Genomic DNA, 26,348 nt, shown 5'->3' on the forward strand with positions numbered 1-26,348 from the left:
TGCTCCGGAGGAAATGCATCTGGCTCCAGATGTGTTTCCAACTTTCAGATATGATTTTTCATGTTCTTACAGAGGCTGAAAACGTAGAGGTGTAATGCAATCCTTATCTGTGGTTTTCTAATGTCTATCTTTCACCACTGCCCTTCCACTTGAGAGACTTCCTGTAAACTTTCTGATCCAAAGACCCTCAGAGCCAGCAGCCTGCCCCAGCACCTTGTGAATCGCTTCAGTCTGTTGGCTTTGCAACTCACTGGGTGTTCTTTCTCTAGCCCTGCCTTTAACACAGCCAGCTTTACTTTCAGGATATGGACAGAAGACTAGTCTTGTTGGTATGTATGAAAACAAGCACTGATTCAGAATGCTTCTCCAGGAGCAGGAATATTTTGGGTGTGTTTGTTCTTTCCACACAGTTAGCTTTTTATTCACCCTTATCTTTTTCCTGTACTTCTGCTGAACTAAGGGTATTTCAGATGGGACACCTGTGAGATAGTGGGTTCAAGGGAAACAAGCTTGTGTGGCCTCCTTTCTTCTTATGGCTTTTCTGCTGTGTCCAGAACCTGAATAATGGTTACCAGTAAATATGTTCTTTTTCCTTTGCCTGCTTGTTTTGGTAATGACAGAGGTGAACTGCTGTTAGAGCTCAAACTTTACTTTGAGAGGTTGCTATAATTTTCCTGAGGGAAGCAAGCAGAAAAGTTAGTGGCTAATTTTTTAACAGCTTATAACTCTGTAAGATCTGACTGGAATTGTACTCTATCCCTACAAGGTCTTTGTCACTTTTGAAATGGAAGTTCTGCCACAGAATGAGGAAGTATTAAATATTCTGAAGAAAGTTTTTAAAGATTCTTTTGTAACAGAATATATGCAGTCTGAAGGCAGAACTTTTCACTAGCAATCACTGTGTTATAGTTTCTCTTCACACCTTGTCTATAATATTGATTTTGGTGGGTGCTTGTGTTCTGTGAAGGAAAAGTACAGTTAACATATTTTCTGAAATGCCAATTCACAGGATCTTCCAAAGATCTCCTTGTCTTTATAGGATATTTTAAAGAAGAATGCCAGTTTAAGTTGGTTTTTACTGTCACAGAAAGGATAGGTGCACTCACAGGTGCTCATCAGGTACTTTGGCACCATAATTTGTTTGGCTTATATGTTTTACTAAAATGGGCTGAATCCCTCAGTGTTGTGATTAAAAGGGAAATAATCTCTGGACAAAAACCAGCACAAAATTTAGCTTTGAGGTTCTGTTCCACAACAGAGGAGAATGTGGAGCCTAATCACCTTATTGATTTAGATTCAAGTCTGACACTTGTGTCAGGGAAACAGAAATGAGAATTCTTAAGGAGGTGGACATCAGCACCAGAGCCTTTGTTCCCTTCAGTAATCTCTATGTTGACCTTGTTTAACTAAGCCAAACATTGTAAAAATCATTTCACATATTATGAAGAATTTCTTTACAAAAAGAGTTGTCAAGCAATGGAATAGGCTGTCCAGGGAAGTGCTTCAGTCACCACTACAGGAGGGATTTAAGAGACACGTAAATGTGGCACTTAAAGAAATGGTTTAGTGGTGTACTTGTTAGTGCTGGGTTAATGGTTGAAATCAATTTTCTTAGAGGTCTTTTCCAACCTAAATAATTCTATTATTCCATTTTAACAGTCCTTGGTATCTCTGTCCTTCAAGACTTCTTTTGAGTCCCTGTTCTCTGCAATACAATTCCAACCCATTTTATAAACATTTCTTATGATTCCTACCTTTTAGAAAGTCTGCAACCTTGTATTTTAGTGTACTGATCTAACGTGATCTACTTCTTTTTTTTCTTTTTTAATATTCAATACTAAATTTTATTCACTGGACCAACTGAGATCAGTCATTGTGCTTTGGTGACCACTACTGTGGCAGTCTCATTGCATTATCTATGCATTTTTATTAGCAGTAACTTGCTGGTTACTTGTCAGTCACTGGTGTAAATCCATTAAAGATTGAAAAAGAATACTAAATAATTGAAAAAGAATATTAAAGGATATTATATCTGCTTCCCTAGGAATCTGCACTTTTTATGCTGTTCAGTTGGAAGGAATCAAAGCACTGAAAGGCTTCACCAGTAATTTTTGCTTTCTGACCTTTGGCCCTTTACAATCTACTCTATGGTTGATTAACAGACACCTTCCTTTCCCCTTCCAGGTGTAGATAAATCTGCCTTCATAAGGCCATCCACTTTTTTGTCAGCATTCTGATATGATGTGCAGGGCAACATTTAATTCTCTTGCTTTGCAATTGACCAAGCTCTCTCTCACATTTCTTTTCTTTGCAAGTCTGATGGAACAGAGAAGAAGATTTCTGGACAGAAGCTTTAGCTGGCCATGCATGGCCATTTTTAGAGGTTGCAGAGCTGATAACTAGCAAGGTAGAGGAGTGTGCATCCTCAGTTAACTGCACTCATGTGCTGAGGGGTGGCTTAGTAAATCAGAATTAAGTATGCTTTTTCAGCTTGTTCTTACTTTCAGTCCTTCAATTTCCAATATTAAAATGAGAGGTTAAATTTCTTACTCATGATAATGCAATTTAATTCCGTATATTTACATTCCTCAAAGTGGGAAAAGAATGTAGAACAGTACACAATAGTTATTTGAATTTAAGTTGGATGGTGAGAATCACTCTGTGAGCTTTCTTGGGCCTTCTTCCTCTGTGGACTTTCAGGTTAATTAATTCCTATGAACTCTTAGCCCTGAGATGTTTTTACTAGTAACACTTTTATTAGTATTACATTACTGGCATAAGTGTATGATAAAATTAAATAAGTGAGATACTTCATTCTCTCATTTACTTAGTGTCTAGGCTGGCAAGTGACATGATTGGTTTTTTTTTTGACATGAGTTTCTTATGTAAAAAGAAAATGATTCTGTAGTCAGATATGCAGCATTGTTTATGTTCTTTTACTGTAATGACCATTTGGACAGCATTCTTAGTAACCACTCTGCATGCTTGTAAAGATTAGTGAGTAATACAGTTCATGGGAAATTTTATGAGCTGAAGTAGATAAGAGTATGAGATGTTTGTCTTCTGGATGTCTGCTATAACCTCTAAAGTATACAGTGTACATCACATCTTCATTATGTTTTTCCCTTTTATTCTTATTGTACTTGGTTTTGTGTCAGGGAAAAGAATATTTTCTTTTTTCTGGTATTTATCTTTTCCTGCCCTCAGCCCCAAACTCCATTTCAGCACTGTCCACTTGACATTTTCCAAGGTCTTTATCTCTGGAGGCAGTATTCTTGTTATGTTCCTATATTATTTATGCTATTTTTATAGTCAAGAATAAGTCGACGTTTTGTAGACTATTCTCATTACTTAGTTATTCAGTTGATAGGTAAAAATACTTCTTCAGAGGATCCTAAAATTTTGTTCCCTTTTCTCTTATTGATTCTGTTGATTTTCACTTGTTTTTTCTACCTTAGTCTTCAGTATACAGTACTTTGGGAGGTTTTCCTCATGATCATTTTCCCCCTGGATTTTTCCCCATTATTTCTTCTTAGCCTTTTTTTTTTTTTTTCTCCTTACATATCTCTTGCACTAGTTTCTCTTTAAGAGCGAGTACTTGGGCTGGTTTTGAGACTCTTCTGGAACTTTGACAAGTGCTTAGTCTTAACTTCAAGGGTTTCAATTGAAGGAGAGAGGGCAATAAAACTGGAAGCAGAGACTTGAGATTACTCTGAAAGTAGAGCTCCATAGCTAGTTCAGTATGTTTGCTCTATTACTTGTCAGCTTAATCCATGACAGTTCAAAGTCCTATACTTAAAATGTCTGTAGCTTTCTGTTGGTTTCTTCTAAATACTTGTAATGGGGAATAGTTTTATTTTTTTACTTCTTGTTGTACATATTTGCTATAAATGGTAAACAAAGGAGTGATAAATGCAGAGAGTAAATATTGAAATATTTATTTCAGTCAAATGTCTATTGAGCAACTTGGAATTCGGAGAAATGGTGATGTGGCAATATTATTGTCTTGTCATCACAAATTCTGCTGGGAAGATTCCAGATTAGTTAATGTTATGTTGAACTGAATCCTCCTCCCTCTTGTTTTTCACTCAGGAATGTTTCGATATTGTGATCGTGGAAATATGAGTAATTTCTTTTTTTTTTTTTTTTTTACTAAGTTACTCATACTGCTTGAAGGAACTATATAGCCTCTAGCTCAGGAAAAGAAAAAAAAATAGGAAAGGGAATTATCATTAGCTTCATGAAAAATTCCCAGACTCATAACAAAGTTTAAAAGAAAGTATAAATAAAGACAGACAGAAAGGTATAAAACTCAACATGAAATTATTGTGTATTAAAGGTAGATTGTGTATGACTAATGTGTTAACCTTACATGTTATGTGCCAACTCATTTTTTAGGTAAAGAGAGTAAAGTAAATCTTATATTTGTGGGATTCAGTTAAGCATTTTATAGCATTAGATAAGGATAATGTTTTCATTAAACTGAAGGAGAAGGGGATTTGTGTAAGAAATGCAGGGTGGGAAAGGAAAAGAAAAATAATCAGCAGTATTAAAAGTTAAGCTAGGAGGAAGATTATAAGTACAGTTCTTCCAGTTTTAGAATCAACCTTTTAAGTTATTTTTGTTAAAGATGTTTGCACAAGAGGTAGGAAAATGTTCATGAGATGTAGAAGGCATCACTGATACACAGGAAGGTCAAGATAGGCAGGAAGACTTGGCTGATAGAGAGGACTGATACATTAGCAATGCAACAAGACTAGACTTTCCAGTCCAAAATGTAAGATTAATAACAGAGGCACTAGTAGTACTAATTGTTGTCACCTGAGGGTTATTCAGTTGAAAACTACAGAGCAGAAGTGTTATATTATTATTTGCAAGATAATCTGAGAAGAACTAATGTGGTTGAATTAGTGGAGAGGCAAATGTGATTTTTAAGATGTGTTGAGCAAGATATTTCTGGCATAGATACATAAATATTCCTATTATACAGAACACTGTTAGACTTTTATTGGTATGTTGTCTATCATTCTTGGCTTTTGTATTTCACAGCGGGAGCAAGTATGGGGAAGGACTGTGAAGGATATCAAGTGGGTAGTCTTTTATACAGAAAAGTTCTGAAATACTTTAACTTGTTCCCTTTCAAAGCAAAGGCTGATAGGGAGTAGGAAAGCTCATCTTGGAGGGTAAAAAATAGAAAAATAAATAAGCAATATAAGTTACAAGACAGTATTGACACAAAACAAAATAATGTATATAAAAGTATAGCCAAGGTGAACAGTAAGAGATTCCTAAGTATCAACTCAGCTTCTAGATCATCCTCCCAGCAGAAGCAAGTAATCTCATTTGTTTTCTAATAGGCCTTAACAGATAAGGAGGATTACATTATGCAGTTGCCTGCAACTCATGGATCTTGACTGCTTAATGTGGGATTTTCTTGCATTCTTGCATTTGAAATACAGAAGGCGTTTCTGTGTTTTAAAATGGGAAGCATCTTTGTTATGTTTTCTGACAATTTTTTTTAAAAATGGACAGATGCTTTTGAATGTCTTTCTGTTAATGTGTTTCCATCACATGGTTTTCTTTTCAATTCTTACATAGTCACTTAAACATTCTTTTGCTTAGGGATTTTCTATAACTAGGTCAAAATTGGTTTCATAAATTACCATAGCAAATATTAAATAGAGAAAAAATACTGAATCATTCAGAATTAATTAAATTCATTTAAAGTTTTAAAATTTGATTTATAATTTAACACCATCTTTCAAATTAAGAATAATCTGGGACAAGTATACATGAATTTTCTTCTTTTAATTCTCTTCTAGGTATCTGGGAGGAGGTCAGCATTCAAATAAGGGATGTCTGTGGCTAAAACTGTTAGATAGTGTGTGCCTTGCTCACTTTACATTAAAAATGTTTTTGGAGGATGTGAAAGTAAGCTAGAAGAGAATAGCCAGACTAATTCATCATAGAATCACAGAATGGTTTAGGTTGGAAGGGATCTCAAAGATCATCTTGTTCCAACTCTCTGCCATTGGCAGGAGGAACACCTTCCACTAGATCAGGTTGCTCCATGCAAACTGTTCCAGTGCGTCACCACCCTCACAGTAAAGAATTTCTCGCTCATGTCCAACCTCTAATACACCAGCACCTCCAAGTCCTTCTCAGCAGAGCTGCTCTCAATCTGTTCATCTCCCAGCCTGTGCTGATAACAGGGGTCACCTCGACCCAGGTGCAGCACTTTGCACTTGTTGTTGTTAAATCACATGAGAGTCCCATGGGCCCATTTCTTGAGCTTGTCCAGGTCCCTCTGGATGGCATCCCATCCCTCAGGTGTGACAACCTCCCCACTCAGCTTGGTGTCACGTGCAAATTGGCTGAGGGTGCACTTGATCCCTTTGTCTATGTTATTAATGTAAATATTAAATAACACTAGTCCCAATACAGATCCTTGGGGGACACCACTTGTCACTGATGTCCATCAGGACTGAGACACTAACTGCTACATTCATGCTACACTGTCCAAACACTTTCTTATTCAGTTTAGAGAGCGGGATGTTGTGGAGAGTGCCCTGGAGACTAAATCCACTTATTCCCCTCAGGACTGTATTGCAGCCCATCAGGTCCCAGAAACTTGTTTATATTCAGGTTCCTCAGGTGGTCATGAATCTGACTTACAATATGAATATCAGGTTCCTCAGGTGGTCATGAATATTTACTTACAATAGGGACTTTGGTGGTGTGAGAGAGGTTGCCATTGAAGACTGGCAAAAAAGTTGTTGAGTACCTCAGCCTTCTCTTCACTTGTTGTTACCAGTTTTCCAGTACTGTTTTTCAGGAGGGAGCACTTTCTCTGACCTTCATTTTCTGGTTAACATACTTGTAGATGCCCCTCTTGTTATTCTTTACATCCCTTGCCAGGTTCAGTTCCAATTTCACTTTGGTCCTCCTCACCCCACCCCTACACGACTGTGCTTCATCTCTATACTCTTTCCAGGTTACCTGTCCTTGTTTCCATGCCTCTGCATTTGCTTCTTTCCCTTTAGTTTGACTAGCAGTTCCCTACTCAGCCATACAGATCTCTTGTTTTTCTTGACCAATTTCTGGCTCCTGGGAATTGCTAGCTCTTGTGCTCCATGGAAGATAAAGATCTGCCAGCTCTGTTCTGCTCTCTTGTCCTTGAGGGCAGTCTCACAGGGGGCACTATTGACTATCTCCTTGAAGATATGGAAGTTTGCTTTCCTAAGATTCAGGAGCCTAAGTTTACTCTTCACCTGACCCATATCCCTCAGGACTGGAACTACACCAAGTAGTGACTTCACTGGTCACTGTAGCCCAGGCTGCCTCCAGTCTTTATGTCCCTGATTAGCTTGCTTGCACTGGTGACCAACAGATCCAGTATCACATCCCCTCTGGCATGGCTGTCTATTACTTGATTCAGGAATCATAAAGTAGAATCATCAAGGTTGGAAGAAGCCTTTAAGATCATTGAGTACAATATCAATGCAGCGCTACCACTCTTATACCACTAAACCACAACATTCAGTGCCACTTAAAAACCTCCAGGGATGGTCACTCCACCACCTTCCTGGGCAACCTATTCCAATACCTCACCACCCTCATAATGAAAATTTTTTTTCTAATATCCAATCCCAATTGCCCCTGTCTCAGCTTAAAGCCATTTCCTCTTCTTGAGTCTAAACAAACCCAGCTCCCTCGGCTGTTCCTCGGAAGACACATTTTCTAGACCTTTCATGAACCTTGTTGTGCTTCACTGGACATGCTCCAGCTCCTCAAGCTGAGGGACCCTAAACTGAACACAGTACTTGGGGTATGGCCTCACCAATGCTCAATGTACAATGAGTACAGGGGGATTCCCTTATCCTGCTGGTCACGCTATTGGTACAGATGCCATTGGCCTTCTTGGCCACCTGGACATTCTGCTGGCTTATATTCAGCTGGCTGTCAGCCAGCACTGCCAAGTCTCTTTCTGTTGAACAGCTCCTCCTCCAGCCTGCAGTGCTGCATGGGGGAGTTGTGAGTGCAGGACTCAGCACTTTGCCTTAGTGAACCTCATGCAGTCATCCTCAGCCCACTGATTGTGCAGGTCTCTCTGCACAGCCTTTCTACCCTCCAGCAGAGCCACACCCAACTTAGTGTCATTGGCAAATTTACTGCATTCAATTGCTACATCCAGATCATCAGTAAAGAGATTAAACAGACATTAAGCAGGACCAGCCCCAAAACTGTGCCTTGGAGAACACCACTAGTAACTGGTTGCCAACTGGATTTAGTTCCATTCACTACAACTCTCTGAGCCCAGCCATCTGGCCAGGTTTTATGCTGCAAGCAGACAGTTTTTCTAGGAGGATGATGGGGGAAATAGTGTCACAGGCTTTACTGAAGTCTGGGTAGATGACATCCACAGCCTTTCATGTACTAGGGTGAGTCACTTTGTCACAGAAGGAGATCAGGCTGGCCAAACAGGGCTTTCCTTTTCTAAATCCATTTTGGCTGGGCTTGATGCTCTCGTTGTCTTGCATGTGGTATGCAGTGTCACCCTGGATGATGTCTTTCATAACCTTGCCTGCAACTGAGGTCAGGCTGACAAGTCTGTTGTTCCCCAGATCGTCCTTCCAGCCCTTCTTCTAGATCAATGTTACATTTGCTACTTTCCAGTCAGCTGGAACTTCATCTGTTGACCAGAACTGCTTTTAGATTATTGGGAATGGTTTGGCAAGTTCTTTCACCAGTTCCTACATTACTCTGGGGTAGATCCCATCTACCCCATCATGGGCCCATAGTCTTGTGAGAGTTTAATTAGCATATCAGGTCACTAACCATCTCCTCCTCATTTATGGGGGCTTCACTCAGCTCCTCATCACCAACTTCTAGCTGGGACCTGGGTATTCTGAGGACAGCTGGTCTTGATATTAAAGACTGAGGCAAGGAAAGCATTAGGTATCTCTGCCTTTTTCTCATCCCCTGTCACTACTCTCTGCATTAAACAAATGCTGAAGACCTTTATTTTGCTGCCAATGTATTTTTAGAAACTTTTTTTGTTGTCTTAAACTATAGTGGCTAAATAATGTTCTAGTTGGGCTTTGGCCCTTCTGATTTTCTCCCTAGATGACCTTACAACATCCTTATAGTCCTCCCAAGTTACCAGCTCCTCCTTCTAGAGGTGATATATTCTCTTTTTCACCCTAAGTTCTCTGTTTAATCAAGCTGGTTAAGAAGTTATCCTCCATGCATTCCAGGAGTCTCCTGGATTGCCTACAGCTCACCCTGCTACTTTCCCAGCAGATGTCAGGGTGGTTAAAGTCCCCCAGCAGGACAAGAGCCTGTGAGAAAAATCCTTCCTGGAACTGGAGCAACAAGGCTTCATCTATAGGCTCTGCTTGATCAGGCAGCCTAGTCTGTAGTAGACACAGTTCAAGAATAATGGACTGTAGCTCTCAGAAGGAGTACTTGGAAAAGAGAGCCTCTTTGTTCCCAGGTGTTGTTGTGGATCTGCTGAAAGAACCAGAAGGTTCACTGTGTGGAGACAAAAGTGACTATACTGGATGTTTCCTTCTTCAAACCAGAGAACTCACATCTGTAAGAAATGCACGTGGCTAATGGACTGCTTAGGAAAATAGGATATAGCCAGGGAACAGCTGCATGAAGCAACTTGCTCCCCTAGAGAAATTTCAAATGTTACAGAGAAAAAGTTGTTCACAGCAAATGCTCTTTCCTATTCCCCTGCATGGTCTGTGGCTCTCTATCCCTCCACTCACAAAGCTCACAGCATTTTCCTGATTAAACAGTGCCAGCAGGGCTGCCAGCTTGATTGACTTCATATGAAAAAGGAGCCAGATAGAAAAAGTGCAGAGAATGACCCTTTCAGCAGAGCTGGCATCTGAAGAATGACTTTCCCATTCTGTGTTGTAGCTCATATTTTAGTGGCCTTTACCTTGGCCACTGAAATATGGTCCCAGTTCCTCTTCACTTTGCATTATGGAATGAGAATAGGGTAATACTTCTTATAACACTTGTGTAGTGGAAAAGTAATTGAGTTTGTTTGTTCTTTTTTACTTAGTTTAAGAATATGTTGGCTATTAGAATTTAGAGAAAACTTCATTAACGTTTTAGCATGAGGCTAAATCTAAATAAACTTCCTGGTTTCTGTGAGCTGCATCTTGCACTTGCATTTTTTCTTTTTCTAAGAAGAAAGTAACAATATTTATCAAAAACATCTATGCCATTGAGGAATCTGTGGAAATGCAGGAAATGCAGTATGAACACATAGTGTATGTACTAATACTTTATTTGTCTTTGTGTGTGTGGATTTGATGGCCAAAAAGGAAGAGGCCCCAAGGGCTCCTTAGTATGCAATTAATATTTTGGCTAGAAAAGCAGCAGATTGTTTCAGTATGCTTACATGTTATGACATCATATTCCAGTAAAATTATAATGAACAGAATTTTTGTTTGTCTCTGTGGCAAACCAAAATGAGTTTTCTAATTGTCAGCAGACCTTGGTGATTTATTTAATTATAGTGGCGCCCACTCACACCAACTTAGTTGAGGTCTGTCAGCATTTCTGTTATGAACCCCTATTTTTAGGGGTTTATAACTAGCTGTAAATATTTACTCATTGCTGAAACTTGACATCCAAGGTCACATTCATAGAGCAAATATCCTTTTTCAGGTTGACTGTTCTAGTGGCATTAGCTAAAAAGTAGATTTCTGATGCTGTGAACTTAAAGGGAATAAAATGAACCTGCTTTCCAGACCTATTATTTGAAGGATCTTTTTAAGAATCTCAAATGTCCAGAAGAGCCAGATGAAAATGAGCTTGTTTTTATAGGTTATGTGTGACTGATTGTGTATTATCCGTTATCACGCTTTGTTTTCTTCCAGCTGAATGTATCATTTCACATGCAGTTTTGTTGTCCTCTAGTCTTACTAGAGGACAGTCTCCTTCTGTCATTTGGCTCTGTTGGTCAGCTTATGTTCTGAGGAGTGTACCAGTATCATCTGAAAATCTCTTACAAAATAATTTTCTCCAAGGAAAATCCTAGCATTTGTAGCTGCCATGTAGAATGCAGAAAGATGCATATTTTCTAAATGAAGATAATTTAAAAACTTTTAGAGACCTTGTCAGTCCGTATGTGAGGCGTTCGAAATCCTGTGGCTGAGCAGAGTGACAGAGGACTGAGGAATAGAACAGAGGACAGAGGACTGAGCTGATGAGTAGATCTTATGATGGAAAATATTGTGCTGATGCATTATTGCAGAATAATCACTAAATTCTGTATAAATATTCCAAAGATTGCTAATGCTTTCAGCCCTTTCTGATAATTCATATGTAGTATACGAGGAAGGTTTGTTAATGATCAGTAGCAGATACAGCATTTTGCCTTTACATGGGCTTTTTTGTTACATGAGTATGCATCTTCAGGATGCAGAATCATTCATTATTAAAACTCAGTTTAATTGTCACACTGTTCTTTCAGACTGTAATACTGTGATTACTTTTGAGGCTTTTGTTAATACAGTCTCTGTCCTCACCACTAAAAAGAGGAGGATGTTGTTTCCTTTGACATGTTCCTTGTTGTAGAGAAGCCAGTAGCCTCACAGATTTTGTTCATTTTCTGAGGATTTCAGGTGTTCCTTTGCACTTTCCTGGCAATGCTCATATTATCAGTGCTGTGTTACAACTCTGCTTGAGGCCAAGGAGAGCAAGAAAAATTTAATCAAAACCATGTAAAAGCCTAATCATTCTGGCGATGCCAAAGAGCTGCATGAGGCTCTAGAGCCACAGGCTGAATATCATTTTTCCTTATTATCACATAAATAGCTCCCTAAACACTCTTTAAAAGAAAAGGTGGGGAGGGGAGAGGGAAAAAGAGAAGGCTTGTTGTGGGATTTGAGTTTATAAAGTGGATTACGTTCATGTGCTTTCTTCCTTTGCAGGCAGTGGGGAGAAAGGTAGGTCTAGTAACTCAACAGAAAACAGGAACTTCTGATGGATATTGTATTTTCCCTAAATCTAGGTAGTTGCTAACAGCACTACCTCATTTTTTTCTGTTTAAAGAGGATTGTGAAGTAATGAGGTGGGACATGCTATCAAGGTGCCTACTGCTTTTGCATGGCACAGCTTGTCTTGTGCTAAGCAGCAGCCAACACATGCAGCCATTTCCAGTTCTGCATCTTCTGGGATGCTGGGAAGATTCCTGGAACTCTTCAAGGAACTTGAGAGTACCTGTTGCTTCAGGGAAAAGAGAACTACAGGAGGCTGTGGCTTCTGGCAAGCTCTAGCAGCTGCCAGTAAGCTTTGTCAGCTGCTCCTGGTCAAAAGCTGCATTGAACTTTCCTTCCAGTCATCTGATTAGAGAGGGTCAAGCACCCTCTCAGCAGGTACTGGGGAAGAGCACATGTAAGTGCAGGGCCCAGGGCGCTGCTCCCAGAGACAGCCAGCAGGCACAGCAGACTGCACAGCAGAAAATGCAGAAGGGAGTTGGAAACTGCTGAGGATGGGGTTGTGCTCAGCAGTGCTGGTGATGCACTACCTGGCACAGTTCCTAGCACCATCTGGAGCAGCTCTCCTGTTACATCAGAGACCTTGAGTCAGAGCTAGCTCCAGAGCTCTAGCTAGGCTGTAGAGATAGTGGTCTTGTCTGCAGGAGGTGTCCCTGTCAGAGGATTTGTGTTACCAAGTAAAGAAAATGCAGGAAGATGTCAACAAATTGCTGACATCACTTGATGATCAAATGAGTAAGAGATCACTTGGATCTTCTCTAAGACCCTGCAAGTACAAGAGCATGAATTCCCAGCCATACCAAAGGAGAAGCAGGGACAGTCAGTGCTAATTGGGCTGGGAAACTAGGAGTCCTGTGATGGCAAGATCAGGAAGCTGGTAATTTTTGGCAATGGGAGGAAGATTTCTGCTTCATCTGCAAATCTGCAACAATATCAGTGCCAAGTGTTTGAATTCCATTAGGCGTGTAGGAGGTTTGTAATAGTTTTCCAGAAAGTGTGGTCCGACACTGGAACAGGTCATCCAGAGATGTTGTGGAATCTTGGAGACATCCACAATACCTTGGACAAGACCTGAACAGGACAGTGTAACTTCAGGTGTTGACCATGTTCTGGATGCTGCTTTGGAACAGATAACCTCCAGAAGCCTTTCCAGCAGGAGTTATTATATAATTTTATGAAAATATTACATAAGCAAAAGCATTTCCTGGCCTTAATAATTCTTGATAAGTGTGTTAAACTGTAAACAAGAAAGCAAAGTAAATGCCCACTTTTTGCATGTCATAAAGGCAACTCAGCTCACTCCTCCAAGGCCCTATAGCCAGAGGCATATTGAAGCCAGTGTTATGCTTGGTTCTTACCATATAAATGTAGTTTTAGAATTAGGCACAAAGTTTAGGGACATTGAGGCCAGAGTAGTTTTCACACTTATCTGGTTCTGAAGTGCGCTGCTCTCTGGTGAACTTTTTATTTTGTTTAACAGTTGAAATGACTGGGTTACATTTATTAATGAAAATTCAGAAAGTTGTAATATTAAAAAGGTGCCATCCATGTCCATGGATGAAAGTGGAGAGAGAACACTTAAAAAAGGATCCTTTAAGAGGAATAAGGATAATATAATACTCTGTTTGCTTGAATCTAGGTTGAGTCAATCTAGTTTTGTTGTGATGGACCTTGCTTTTGTCCATGCTTTTGGAATCCTGGAATCCTGGGCTTTCTTACATTGCTGTAAAATATGAACAAGTTATTTGTCAAGTGAGGGTCTATTTCTGCTAGGTGTATTCTCTGTCATTTGACTTTGTTGTCCCTTAGAGCTGAGCTATGATGACAGGTTTCATATGAACAACCTCACAATCCTTCTTCCTCCGTGCCACTTGTCTGTGGGACAGGAGTTGTCTCCCAGGCAGGGCTTCCACTGGAGTTTTTGATTCTCCTTAGGTTTCATCTTCTCAAGATTCAAACCAAGAGAAGAGCAGAGCTAAGCTGTTGGGCTGATAAATAGTAGAGCTCATTGCAGAGCTCCACAAATGGAAGTGAAGAGCTGGTTTGCACACAGGAGCTGCTGTCAGAGTTACCAACTGCCTTGCTGAGGAACAGTCCATGTATTTGAGTACTGGGTCTTATTCTGGGAGAAAAGATAATGTTTTATCCCTGAATACTACTCTATTTTACATAAAATGGATGGGTAAAATTCCTAACTTGTATTGTTTTCTTTTCATTACTTCCTTCCAGGTATCACTGCCCAGTGCCTAAAATTTTCTATGTCCAGTTAACTGTTGGCAACAGTGAGTTTTTTGGTGAAGGAAAGACTCGTCAAGCTGCTAGACATAATGCTGCAATGAAGGCCCTTCAAGCTCTTCAGAATGAGCCTATTCCAGAAAAATTACCTCAGGTCTGTGCTTCAGGAAACTTTTTTTTTTTTTAAATACCTTGCTTTTTCACTGCTATGTCTTTAAGTAGCATATATTGCTGCTTAAAAATTAAAATGTTGTGTCATATTTTAAAACCAGTAAAGAAGAAAAATTATTCTCAGAGTAATCTTTCTAAATTGAAAGCAAAAATATAATAACATTTCCCAGTCAAAGAAGCCAAGTATTTGCAAAACCTCTGGGAGCAGCTGAAGACCACTTGGGATACTGTAGGGTTCTCAACAGCAGGTGTGTGTTTGCAGGAGACTAAACTGAATCCTCAGTCAAATAAATCTCTTTGGCTTGGTTATGCTGAGGTTAAGGGGCACTGGTTGCAGGTTAGTCATGAACAACACCTCTGTCACTTCATGGGTTAGAGCTGTAGGTGGCTGGAGAATGCTGGAGGTAACACTGCTGAGATAATGATGGAGGGAGTACACTGTGTAGAGCTGAGTGTAGCTCTCCAGAGAACTGGAGACTGGTTGAAATGGAGTTTAAGGGCTTCATGGTGCCAAGGTTCAGGCTCCTCCCTGCTGCTGCCCATGAGAAGTGCACACAGGACACCATGCAGTGGTGGGGTGTGCTTTTTCCATGGGACATGGTCCATCTTACTAAAACTCTATTTCCTTCAGCAAAACTGGCCAGCTTGGTTATCTGTGGAAGATGATTGATTCATTGCTCCTCAAACATTGGGCATGGATCAGAGCCAGTACACACTCTGGCTGGCCTCAATTCCATTATGAGATTGAGCCTCTTCCCTACTCCCTGACAGTGTGCACCTGAGGGAGCAAGGAGAGACCTGCTGGTACCCATCTAGTAATCCCATTAGTAACTAAGTGAACTTGACTGGAATGGGATCCATGGAATATAGCGCAGTAGTTACTTACGTAGGTCAATCTTTTGGCCTTCATGACCATCCTTAATGCAGCCTTCTGTATATTCTTCTTCCATTTCAAGCTATCATTTTTTCCTTTTATTAGAAAAGCTTAATAAAGGATAAAATCTTTTATCCATATTAAACCACTGAAAAGGAGTATTGCCATCTTAATACCTAATTGGGCAAATGTGTAGAAGAGCATAAGGTGAGCAGAAGCAACAAGCAATCAGCCAACAGGGCAGGGCTGCTGGTGAATGTGCTTTCACAAAGAGCTATTGTGTGTCTGCCAAAGCACCTCTACTATCTCATAGATGTGAGGCTAAGAAAGGCCTTACAATTAAAGTGTCAGTTGTGGGAATGAGGATCAAATTTAAATCCAAAGTGTCTGAGACACTCCTGAACATATTTTGTCTTCCTAAGGCTTGAAACTTTATTACTCAGTACTAATGTCTGAACCTTGATTCTCCCTTTTCTCCACTCACAGTTAGGTTCTCTACTATGTTTGTTGGAAAAAATATGCAAGGAGTTAAATTGTAGGGGCAGAAGGGACAATGAGGGATTTTCTGGACAGATGTGTTGTATTGATCATGAAAATTTAAACTATGGTTTCTAGTTTAGACTATACATATCTGGTTAAACTAGAGTACGGCTGGAAAACCTAAACATTCTTGACTTGAAGGCTTGCTGACAGTCCAGTGGGCATTATATCATTTTATGTAAATTATGCCAGTGTTTGATTATTCTCCATTTCAAAGATAATTTGTGAGGTATTTATTTTAGAATTCATTTAGCTTCATTTTCTTATGCTTGCTGAATGTAGCCAACAGATATCAAAAATCTCTCCCACATATATATTTAGAGATTATTCTTAAGTCTTAAGACATTCTTATTTTTGAATTTTTTTGGTAGAACTGATTGTTTTCATAGTGTCTCAGTGCAAAGTTGTTTTTTCTAATCAGTAGTTTGTTCTCTGCACTTTTTTTTGGTCTGCTTTTTAGATTATCTCTGTCCTTTATAAAGCACAAACTTAATTGAATACAGTATCAAGTAATATTCTCACTAAGGTTTTTTACAGAATAGTAGCATCCCATTCTCTATATCCCCATTTTTTTTTTTACTTTTAAATATTGTCCTTTTAACTCTGCTAATCTTTCTCAGTGAAACTAATCAATGCTCTGCTTGTCCTGTAACTAATGATCTATATTCTTGATTTCAGTGGTACTTTAATTTCATTATATGAAATGAGCTAGAGGTCCTACGTAATTTCATTGACTACCCTTGTTATTGTTTTGCACAGCACCTGGGTTTTTTTTCTGGAGGTTCTATAAAGTTTATAATATTTTGGTTTGTATTTAGCTCCAGATCAATATCAGGCATGTAAATGGATTTTTTCAGAATAAAAATTTTGCGGCAATTTTATGAGACAAAAGGTGTTCTTTGTCTGCATGCTGCAGCTGAGTGCTGGATTTTTGGCCCTGTGTTATCTTAAAGATTAATATATTAAGAGTTTAAAAAGGTAGATAAAAGATGGATCAATTTCATTGTAATGTGAAGAACCTAGTGCTTTTTTAATGTTGTTTTAGAACTGTGGTATCTGGATTTTGTAGCTATGCTGGTGGCTGAAGATTTAGATCAGACTTAGTTATGTAAGATGGGAGCTCTGCAGGAATCCACCTAATTCAGCCCAAGTGTCTTTGATGTTTACCTCCACTAATAAAAAATTAGGAGCCTGGCCAAGGTTACATGGCTGTTGAGAGATCCCAGTTTGAAGTATTTCAGAGCTTTGCAGTTTGAAAATAGCTGGAAGTGAAGTTTCTGAGAACTAAGGAAATGTGGCCTGGGAGACAAACACCAAAAGCAGTAGTTGCAAAAGGCAAAACTGTGACTAATCCCTGTGCTAATGGTTGGGTGAGAAAATTTAGTTTTACCTGAAGAGTAAAGCAAAGCTGAATTTTAGGCAGAATAATGTTTCATGTCCCTTCTGTTTTTTTATCTCTTTGCCTCTCTGTTTGTTATGTTCCTATGGATAAATAAATAATGTTCAGTGTTGAGCAAGCTGTTCTCTGTCACTACCTTTTCACACTGGTCATAACTCCCAGAGGGAAGTTGATGGAGGGGCCATTAACCAGCTGGACCTGCTGAGGACACCTGTAACCTGGTGACCCAGTCAGAGTGTGGGGGTGATTGACTGAATTTCTTCTGAGACAAGTACAGTCTTCTGTACTTTCCAGCAAGCACAGATTTCCTCCTTGCTAAGAAGGGGTACCCACAGAGAGCCTGAGAAACGGGTCAAAGGGTCTGTTTGATCCTCATGTTTGACACAAGTGTGTACTGAGACAATTGTTATCCATGTCATTAATAAGACTAAGATCCATAGACATTATTTTGCTGTTTATAATTAATTTCTAAGTTATGATGTATGTGTTCCTTTGTTATGAAGCATAAGCACAATATATATGGTTTCAGTCAGGAGATGTCTGATAATGGGGTGCTGAGATGGACGTGCAAATGCTGATTTACAGCCTGACAGGAGACTTCAAAAGTCTTTGAGAAATGGGGGGGGAGAAGGATATTATATTTTGTTGATCTTCTAAGAATTGTAGTATGATTATGTATGCATCATTTTCAGAATGGAGAAACAGGAAAAGAATCAGAAGAAGATAAAGATGCAAACAAATCTGAGATCAGCGTAGTGTTTGAAATTGCTTTGAAGCGCAATATACCTGTTACTTTTGAGGTATGTGTTACATTTTTATCTGTGTTGCATATTTATCTTGCTAAGAAAGTATTAAAAAAGGTAGCACTAAAACTCAATACTGATAATATTCCTATATGAAAAATATTGATTTCATATTTATGGAAATTATACAAAAAACATTGTCAATGTATCAGAGTCTAAGACAATGACTTTTTACTGGTAAAATAGATACTCTTTCAGAACTTTTGGAGATCTAATATTTGATTGCAAACACTTGGATGGCAGAAAGACAGTTAAACCATTTTCTGTACAGAGCTGTGGCATTAGAATCTGTAGCCACACTCAATCTGATTTGAAACAATCTTCAAAAGAGTTGGCCAAAGTCTTTGCTTTAACTGCTGGCATTCATACACTAGAAAAGTTCCAATTGAAACATTTCACCTTCAGTGTGCTGTCTTCAGAAAGTCATGAGTATCTTCCACTCTGGTTCTGTTTCACTTATCTATTTCTACTTTAGCTTTCGCGAGTTTTTTTGTTTGTTTTGTATGATTTTATCTATGAACCCACTTCTGACATCTTTGTTTACCTGAAGTAATAAAAAGCATTTGGAAAAGCTCCAGTGCTATCAATGAAGCAACTATGGCAGAGTGAGTGATACCAACAGGATTTTTTTTCCGATGAGAAAGTTCTCACAAAACCTTGGTGTAAAAATCTGACATTGTTGTGGTAGGAAGCACCAGATTTTCAAGATGTTTTGTTTTTTGTTTTTTGCTTGTTTTTGGTGTTTTTTTTTTATTTTTTTTTTAATGCAGAAAATGCTAATGTAAGTGGCCTTTTATTATTTTATTTTTCTGCATTTTATTTTACATTATTTTACATTTTATTTTTTTACAATATTTTTTTACAATATTTTACATTTTACATTTAAACTGAGTCTGCATGAAAGACATGGATAATCCTTATACTAGTGATGGTTATATTCTCCAGTGCTTTTTCTGTTAAAGTATAGGCATGTATTTGTATGTGAAAAGAATCAAAACCCCTAAGCTGTGGCATGCCTTGCAGTGTGCTGTATGCAGGTTACTGACATGTTTGGCCCATGTCCCTGAATTGGCCAACATCAAATAAGCTATTTGGATCTTAGAAATCTGAGAAATCTCTCAGAAGGTAGGTAAGAAAGGCAAAGAATATTATTCATGACTAAGGAATTCCTTGGTATAGCAAAGGCATAGTTGCTTCATATATGTGGTCTATGTGATATGGACTAATTAGAACATTAAGAGAATGTAAAATCTAGAGGATAAAACTGGAATGTCTGGGGCTGTTGGTGTATCAGTTTGCCACTACATGTCAATCACCCAACTCTTAGCTAAGAGCAGATATAATGGAAACACATGCTTGTGTTTCAAAAAAGCTCATAATCAATGTCTCAATTTTCAAACATTAATTTCTACCTTAAACATTTAAAAATATTTGGAATAGTTCCATACCAATCAATGCACTAAAATGTAAGGAGATGTATGGCCACTGGTCACAGAGGAGCTTGGAAGCTGTAAAGAAAAGAGGGGTAGTGCTTTGAATGTCTTCTTCACTCCTGTTTGAGCTTATTCAAGGCAGAGCATTTGGTAAGGAGAGAGTGAAGGCAGAAATACTTCGTAAGGAAAAATCTAATGTGTCACTTGCCAAAGAATGTTAGCACCGTTGAAAAAAGATAGTTTTTTGCTCTCCTGACAGGTTTTGTGTTATTTCCTGCCTTTAAATCTAAATATAGGTGACATTCTCAAATGGAGTTTTGATTGAACTTGGTTCTGGCTTACTTTTCAATAAAACTGCTAAGCAATTATGGATAATCCCCAGGATCTGATGTTTCTAATAGGATTTTATTCACTAATGGTCTTGTGTTATTCCAGGCAGGCATCAAAGCTTTTTCTAGCTTTTATTTTGTGTGTGGTAGCTATAAAATGATCTGCCTTTTCTTCATCTGACAAAGCTTTAGCCAATGTTCCAACAGTGCTGGGTTATGCAACAAAGTAATGATCATAAATATATATTAAGTTCTATGTAAACATGTCCTCAGAATTGCATGAGGGTTGAACAGTCCTGTTTGTGTTTTGTAATGTAGCTAGTTTTGATTGTCTAGGAACTTTAGGATGATTTTAACAAAACTTTCTATCTATTAATTTCTTAAATAAAAGCATTCATTTGTAACAAGGAACAAGCTTTACTCCATACTTGTCACTGGTACATTCTTAGCTGACTTTGATTCATTAACTTTTAAGTCAAAATGCAACTGCTCTAAGGCACTTGTGGGGTTCCCAATTAACAGTTTTTAAGGATGACTACAGAAGTGATTGCTGTAGGAACTGTTAGAGTAGCTGAGAATGGTCAGTTCACTTCTTATTCCTGCCTTGACAGTAGGCTAAAATCTTGCCTTTTTTGTTGTTGGGGTTTTTTTTTTTTTTTTTTTTTGTTTCGTTGGCTGGTTTCTTTTTGTTTTTTTTGTTTTCTTTTTGGTTTTGTTTTTTTTTTTTTTTTTTTTTTTTTTTCTTGGGTGGTTTTTTTTGGGTTTTTTTTTTTTTTTTTTTGGTTTTTTTTTTTTTTTTGGGTTTTTTTTTGTTTGTTTGTTTGTTTTGTTTCAATAGATATGGTTTTTATTCCTTATTTTTCAGTAAGGAATAGATGAGCCTAGAAAACATAACTGAGGTCAGCAGCTTCAGATATTAGAACACATTGGGGTATTTCAGATTGCCATTTTATTTTCAATATTTCTCTTTGTATTGCAGTGTTATTTCTTTAGAAATAGCAAATATAATAATGTTTTTTCATTCTCAGTATCAGGAGTGAAGGCACAGAATGCCTAAACAGGCAAATTTTCTGCCCCTCCATCCCTGTCCAGTGTTCTGCTGGAAAGTGTTCTTATGTCCTATTCTTATCACACTAAGATTCTGCAGAGAATTATCAGAGATTCTGTGTTTTGAACCAGGGACAGGCCAAATTGTAGACTCTGAGGGAGTAGTTCTCAGCAGGAAGTTTCATACCTCTCTGGCTTCTGCTGTCCTGGGGCTTAAAGCTTTGGATGACTGACTACTGAGTAACTCTCATTTGGGTTTTGCAGGATGGTCACCCTTCTCACTGCAACTTTACACTTTGACATTCAGACTCTTCCTTTTTTCTTTTTTTTTTTTTCCTTTGTAACTGGGAAAATCTGGTGTGTCTGCCTGCACAAGCTCCTGGAAATATATTGATATTTTAATATCTTATAAATAATAAGGTATTCATAGATGTAGATAACATGGGTTTTTTTATTTGATTTCTGTCTCGTCTAGTTTTGGGGGAGTTTAATGCCATTTCATCTTGTCCTAATCTTTTGAATTTTCTACCTGGCATCTTATTAATAATTAAAGCAGATTACTCTTTCACTGTAATCATACTTCTGTTTTTCATTTGTCAGCATGATTCATTAAGTTGAGCCAAATTCATTCTTGATGTAACGTGACCTTAGATGTGTTTTGGCCCCATGTGTTTTCTCTTGCTGTAATTATTCTTTAAATCCATGGAACAGAAAAAGAAAAGTGTATTGAACTGTCACCCTTAATCAAATTCTCAGCTTTAAATTAGCCATGATTAGGTCCACAGGTCGTATCTTTCAACTGAGGAAATAGTTTAATGTCCTAATGTGTATAGTGTTCTTAGATAGCAAAGGTTGAATTTCTTTTTAGTGTTTTCTGTCCCAAGGCTCATAGCACAACTGTTTGAAATCATACGGAGTAAAAAGATCTGAAATCTGGGGTTAACCAAAAATGTTGTTAGGTAAATATTTTTTTTGCTTAATTACCATATTTGGATGTTTAGCTTGATCCAGATCCCATCTGAATCCTATGGGGTTCATTCCATTGACAACACAGACTTTTTTCCATTTACACACTAACAAAGATACAGTTTTTGATGTTTTCCAGTCAATTATTTACCTTGTGTCATATACTTAAAATTTAAAAATGAAAACCACACCAGAATGCATTAGTTTTATGTTAAGAAATATGTTTTTGTGTATATGAAAATATAATCTGGTTTTGTATTAACATTCTTTTTCTCATATATATATATATTTGTGTGCATTTATTTAAATATGAGAAAACTTATATTAACTAATATTTTCGGAACTCAGCAATTATATTTCTTAACCAAGTTATTTTTTCCTTTTTTCATCTGGTCAGTATAGACATTCCTGTATATTTTATTAATATGTTATATTGCATGTAAAGACAAACACCTATATAACAGTATTAGTAGAACCACAGAAAGATTAAGGACCTTAGTAAGGTTAATTTAGCTATGTTTTACAGCAAGTATGCTGTAATACTTGGATAACAAAGTACAGGGATGGTTTGAGGTGCTGTAAAATCGAGTGGGAATGCGGCAGTGCAATGAAGGTGCTCAGCATGGACACGATGCCCGACTGTGTCTGAGAGCAGGAGATGCTGGCACTGGGCTCATCCCAGCTCCTGTGCAGGCACTGCCGCCTCCTGGGGCTCAGCAGGGCTCAGTGCATTGAAAACACTGCTGCCTTCTCATGTGGTCAAGCATTAGTGGGCAGCTTTCAAGTGAGGCAGTGTTGAAAAGACTTCTGAAATTAATACCTGGACTCTTAGAGTGGGAAAACTTCTGAACTACAACAGAAAAATCCCATTCTGGCATAGATGTCATTTTATTCTGGGAAAATGGGACAAAGTTGTCTGTTAATTTTAATTTTGTGTCTTTTTATTGATATATGCTGTGGTAATTGTATTTGCTGGGTGAAATTGCCACAAAAGAGAACTTAAAAAAGAAATACAAGCCTGAGGAGACCTCATTACAGTGCAATAGCAAAACTAAATAATGCAAGGGACATGACCTTGATAAAAAGAACTTTAATACAAAACATGTTGTAATAATGTTAGGATTGAAGGTTCGAGCACATTAAAACTATAGTTATTACACCAAGAAGGCCCTGGTGCCTTTACCTTAGTTCCCTTTCCCCTCCCTCCTCAACCTAAAGAGACATTACCCTTCTTCAACAAATGGTTTGATGTAATTCCATCAAATGAAAAATATATTTATATTGATTTTGAAGATATTATAAAGCGATGCCTGTCAGATACTCTAATGTCTCCTTATACATATTACATATAACAAAGATTAAATTAGGTAGCTGCTTCCGCCCATCAAACAAAATAACTGAACCTTTTTCCCAAATGAGGTCTCTTAATTCCTGATAGACATTGTCCAGACCAGTAAATGGTGTGTGCATACCTGAAGAGATGGATGGCTATCCTAGCACTTGCAGTGCTCTGATTTGGGGGTGAATACATCCTAGCATCAGCCTGCTGAAAGGAGATATGTGTGTATGTGTATATGTATGTATGTATGTAAAAATGAAGACAGAAAAACAACTAAAGGAAGGTACAGCATTCAGAACTTAATTTCTTTCCCTATTGCTATAAATTGTTGCAGTGAAGTACTTCAAATGGGTTTTTATTATTGTACTCAATGTGTTTGGAAGGGAATGAATAAATGATTTTTTTTCAGAAATGATTGGCTTTTATGTGACTTACGGTTGCTGTTCTGGTAATTGTTTTCAGTACTGTTGGGAGGGACAGCTGAGAGTCAAGGAGGCAAGAATGTGTAAGCCTTTCAAATGTATGGGGTATTGCTCTGAGCTGTGTGCTCTGGCAAGGCAAGAGTTGAGAGCAGACATCCAGCTTGCACCTATTGAGACTGAAGTTTGGGACTACATCGCATGGTTTAATGGGATAAAACATCCATAAACTTCCAGTGGTTTAGTGAGAATAGAAAATATTACAAACAGGTTGATGTAATGCCAAATTAATACAGTTTTGAATATGTCTTGTATAAAGAAATAGTCAAAGCCTGGTAGACCTTCGTGGATTTAATTGCTTTAGTATGTGAAGCACCTTGCCAAGAAAAAACCTATCAGCCTTGGGTTAAATATGCATAATTATTGTATATTGTGTTATTCTGTAAATCTTTGAAAATGTAGGCCTACTGTTATTTTCTGTGAAATATTGAATATGGTGGTTAGATTTGCTTTATCCAACTAGTCTTAATTTTCTGTCCTCAAATCTCGTACTGCCATTAATACTTGTCCAAGTTCTGTGAAAACCAACCTAATGCCTTCAGTTAGCAGGAAAACTGGACTAGTAATAAGTTCATTGCAGGGATAACAAATATTAGGTTATCTTCTTGTAGGGTGCTTTGACTCAATGTTACTTTCTCTTGAAAGGTGATTAAAGAAAGCGGACCTCCTCACATGAAGAGCTTTGTTACACGAGTTACAGTAGGAGAATTCACTGCAGAAGGAGAAGGCAACAGTAAGAAACTCTCAAAGAAACGTGCTGCAATGGCCGTACTACAAGAACTTAAGAAACTTCCTCCTCTTCCTGTGATTGAAAAGCCAAAACTTTACTTTAAAAAGCGTCCAAAAACAATATTGAAGGTATGTGTCCACCTTTGACACAATTAAGAATGTTTGCTCAGAAAGTAACAGTCAGATTTAAAATCAATAAAGGCTTATCTGTAATTTTCTGTCAATATTGTTACAGTTGCTTGTTACTGTCAATATTGTTACTTGTTTTCCTGTGCTAATATGCCTGGGCTTTTTTTAAATCCTGAGAATGCTGTGGGATTCTCAAACAAAATGGCTTGTAAATAGCTCACATCACTGAGGCCTTCAAGGGTTTTGTTCAGGTCAGTGCAGGATCAAGCCCTCCAAGCAGCTCTGTCCAGCCATGTGAAGTTTTAGAATCATGTCCTCAGAGAATCTCTTCTAGCATATCTAGTGATTCTCTCCCTGGGCTCTCTCCCCTCCCCAGTTTTAAAAAGGGAGAGAGATACATGAAAAAGTAAATTAATGGGGTGCTACTTTAGTGCTTCAGTACTTTACTAAAACTTTGGCCAGAAATCTGTACACTAAGGATACAAAGTGCAGAGTTCTGAAAAAGCAGCCACCAGAAAACCACTTTAAAATAAGCAAATACTTAGGAGAGTGCAAAACTGGATTTGGAAAATGTAAAAAAGACTTATTTGTCACCTTTCTCTTTTCATTTGCCTTCAATATAGAATAAGTGACTTTTCAGGAAAACCTACATTAATTAGATACCTGTCTCCTATTAAAATCCTGGAGATCTAATTCTCAGAAACTTATATGAAAAAGTGGGCAGGAAAATTATTTAATGGAAAACCATCAGCATTAATGCAGCTTTAAAGCTGGCAGATTGGAGAAGTGTTTTGGCTTTAGCTTTCACCAAACATCTTGGAAAGTTTTTCTCAAGAAAGACACTTAGGGTATAATAACAAAAAGATTTCTTATATTACCATATACCATTTGCCATTACGAACTTAAATTTAATTATACACAGTTGGCCTTGTTAGAAAGGGATATTAATTGTCAAAATAAGCTGAATATGTAGATGTTTGGGGTTTTTTTGAATATCCATACTTCTGAAATGCTTTCAATGTGCCCATTTCTTTCAATTTAACTTGCACGTGTTTGTGCAGCAAAAAAAGTGGCAACAAAAACTTCTTTTTATTTGCATATATATTTATGAGGCTGTATCTTATGGCCTGCTCTTTATTTAGCCTGCTCTGCATTTTGTCTCTGCCTGGCTTCTTGCCCACACAGCTGCCCTTGTGTATGACATTGTCTTAGCTCTTTCACCTACATCTTCGCTAACTACTTCAGCATTTACACTATGTAGGATTTGCTGCACAGCTTTCTAAATATAATATCCCTCTCTGGTCTTTGCCTTCAGTTGCTGATCATTTCTTCAGTTTCCTGAACACTTGTTTGTTATTTGAGAAGCTCAAGCAAGCATGAGTGCTCATCTTCTCTTAGCCTGCAAATGGTTTCATAAAAGGGAAATAGCTTCATAACATAATAACAATTTTACATTTTTAAGTGCATTCTTTATGTTATCCTATATAAATCAGTTAAGTATGACTTCAGATAAATTTTTGTGGGTCTTAATTTCTTCTTAAAATCTACCAACAAATATTTTCATAGCTATGTGCTTTGAAAGAGCATTTGCTGTGTGAGCAATAATTCATTAAAAGAATTTCAGAGCTAAAGCGTTTTCAAGGGCTGTAGTTTTTCACCTGTCTGTGTAATCTTGGACAGACCACTGTCGATCCTTTTGTTTCCCTGGCATGAGATCAGTTCCCCCACCAACCATACTTTTAGACATGTTATTGTGAGGATTATTGCCTGTTAAGCATTTGAAATACTTTATGGGTGGTTCACCATAAGCAACAATTCTAGAGTAAATTCATACAACACACAGAGTAAACCC

At 38.0% G+C, this 26,348-nt stretch overlaps 1 protein-coding gene across 3 annotated transcripts in view; it reads left to right on the forward strand.

Annotated features, from left to right (window-relative positions):
* The window catches only part of STAU2 (staufen double-stranded RNA binding protein 2), a 169,815-nt gene that overhangs the window by 36,882 nt on the left and 106,585 nt on the right, over positions 1–26,348 (forward strand). For all 3 annotated transcript variants that reach the window (XM_041464546.1, XM_041464547.1, XM_041464548.1), the window contains 3 exons: positions 14,253–14,412; positions 17,935–18,042; positions 24,284–24,496. In XM_041464546.1, the coding sequence (XP_041320480.1) occupies positions 14,253–14,412; positions 17,935–18,042; positions 24,284–24,496 (481 nt within the window). The remainder of the gene's footprint in view (positions 1–14,252; positions 14,413–17,934; positions 18,043–24,283; positions 24,497–26,348) is intronic.

Source organism: Pyrgilauda ruficollis, unplaced genomic scaffold, assembly GCF_017590135.1.
Source record: "Pyrgilauda ruficollis isolate IOZ18807 unplaced genomic scaffold, ASM1759013v1 scaffold18, whole genome shotgun sequence".
Taxonomy (NCBI): domain Eukaryota; kingdom Metazoa; phylum Chordata; class Aves; order Passeriformes; family Passeridae; genus Pyrgilauda; species Pyrgilauda ruficollis.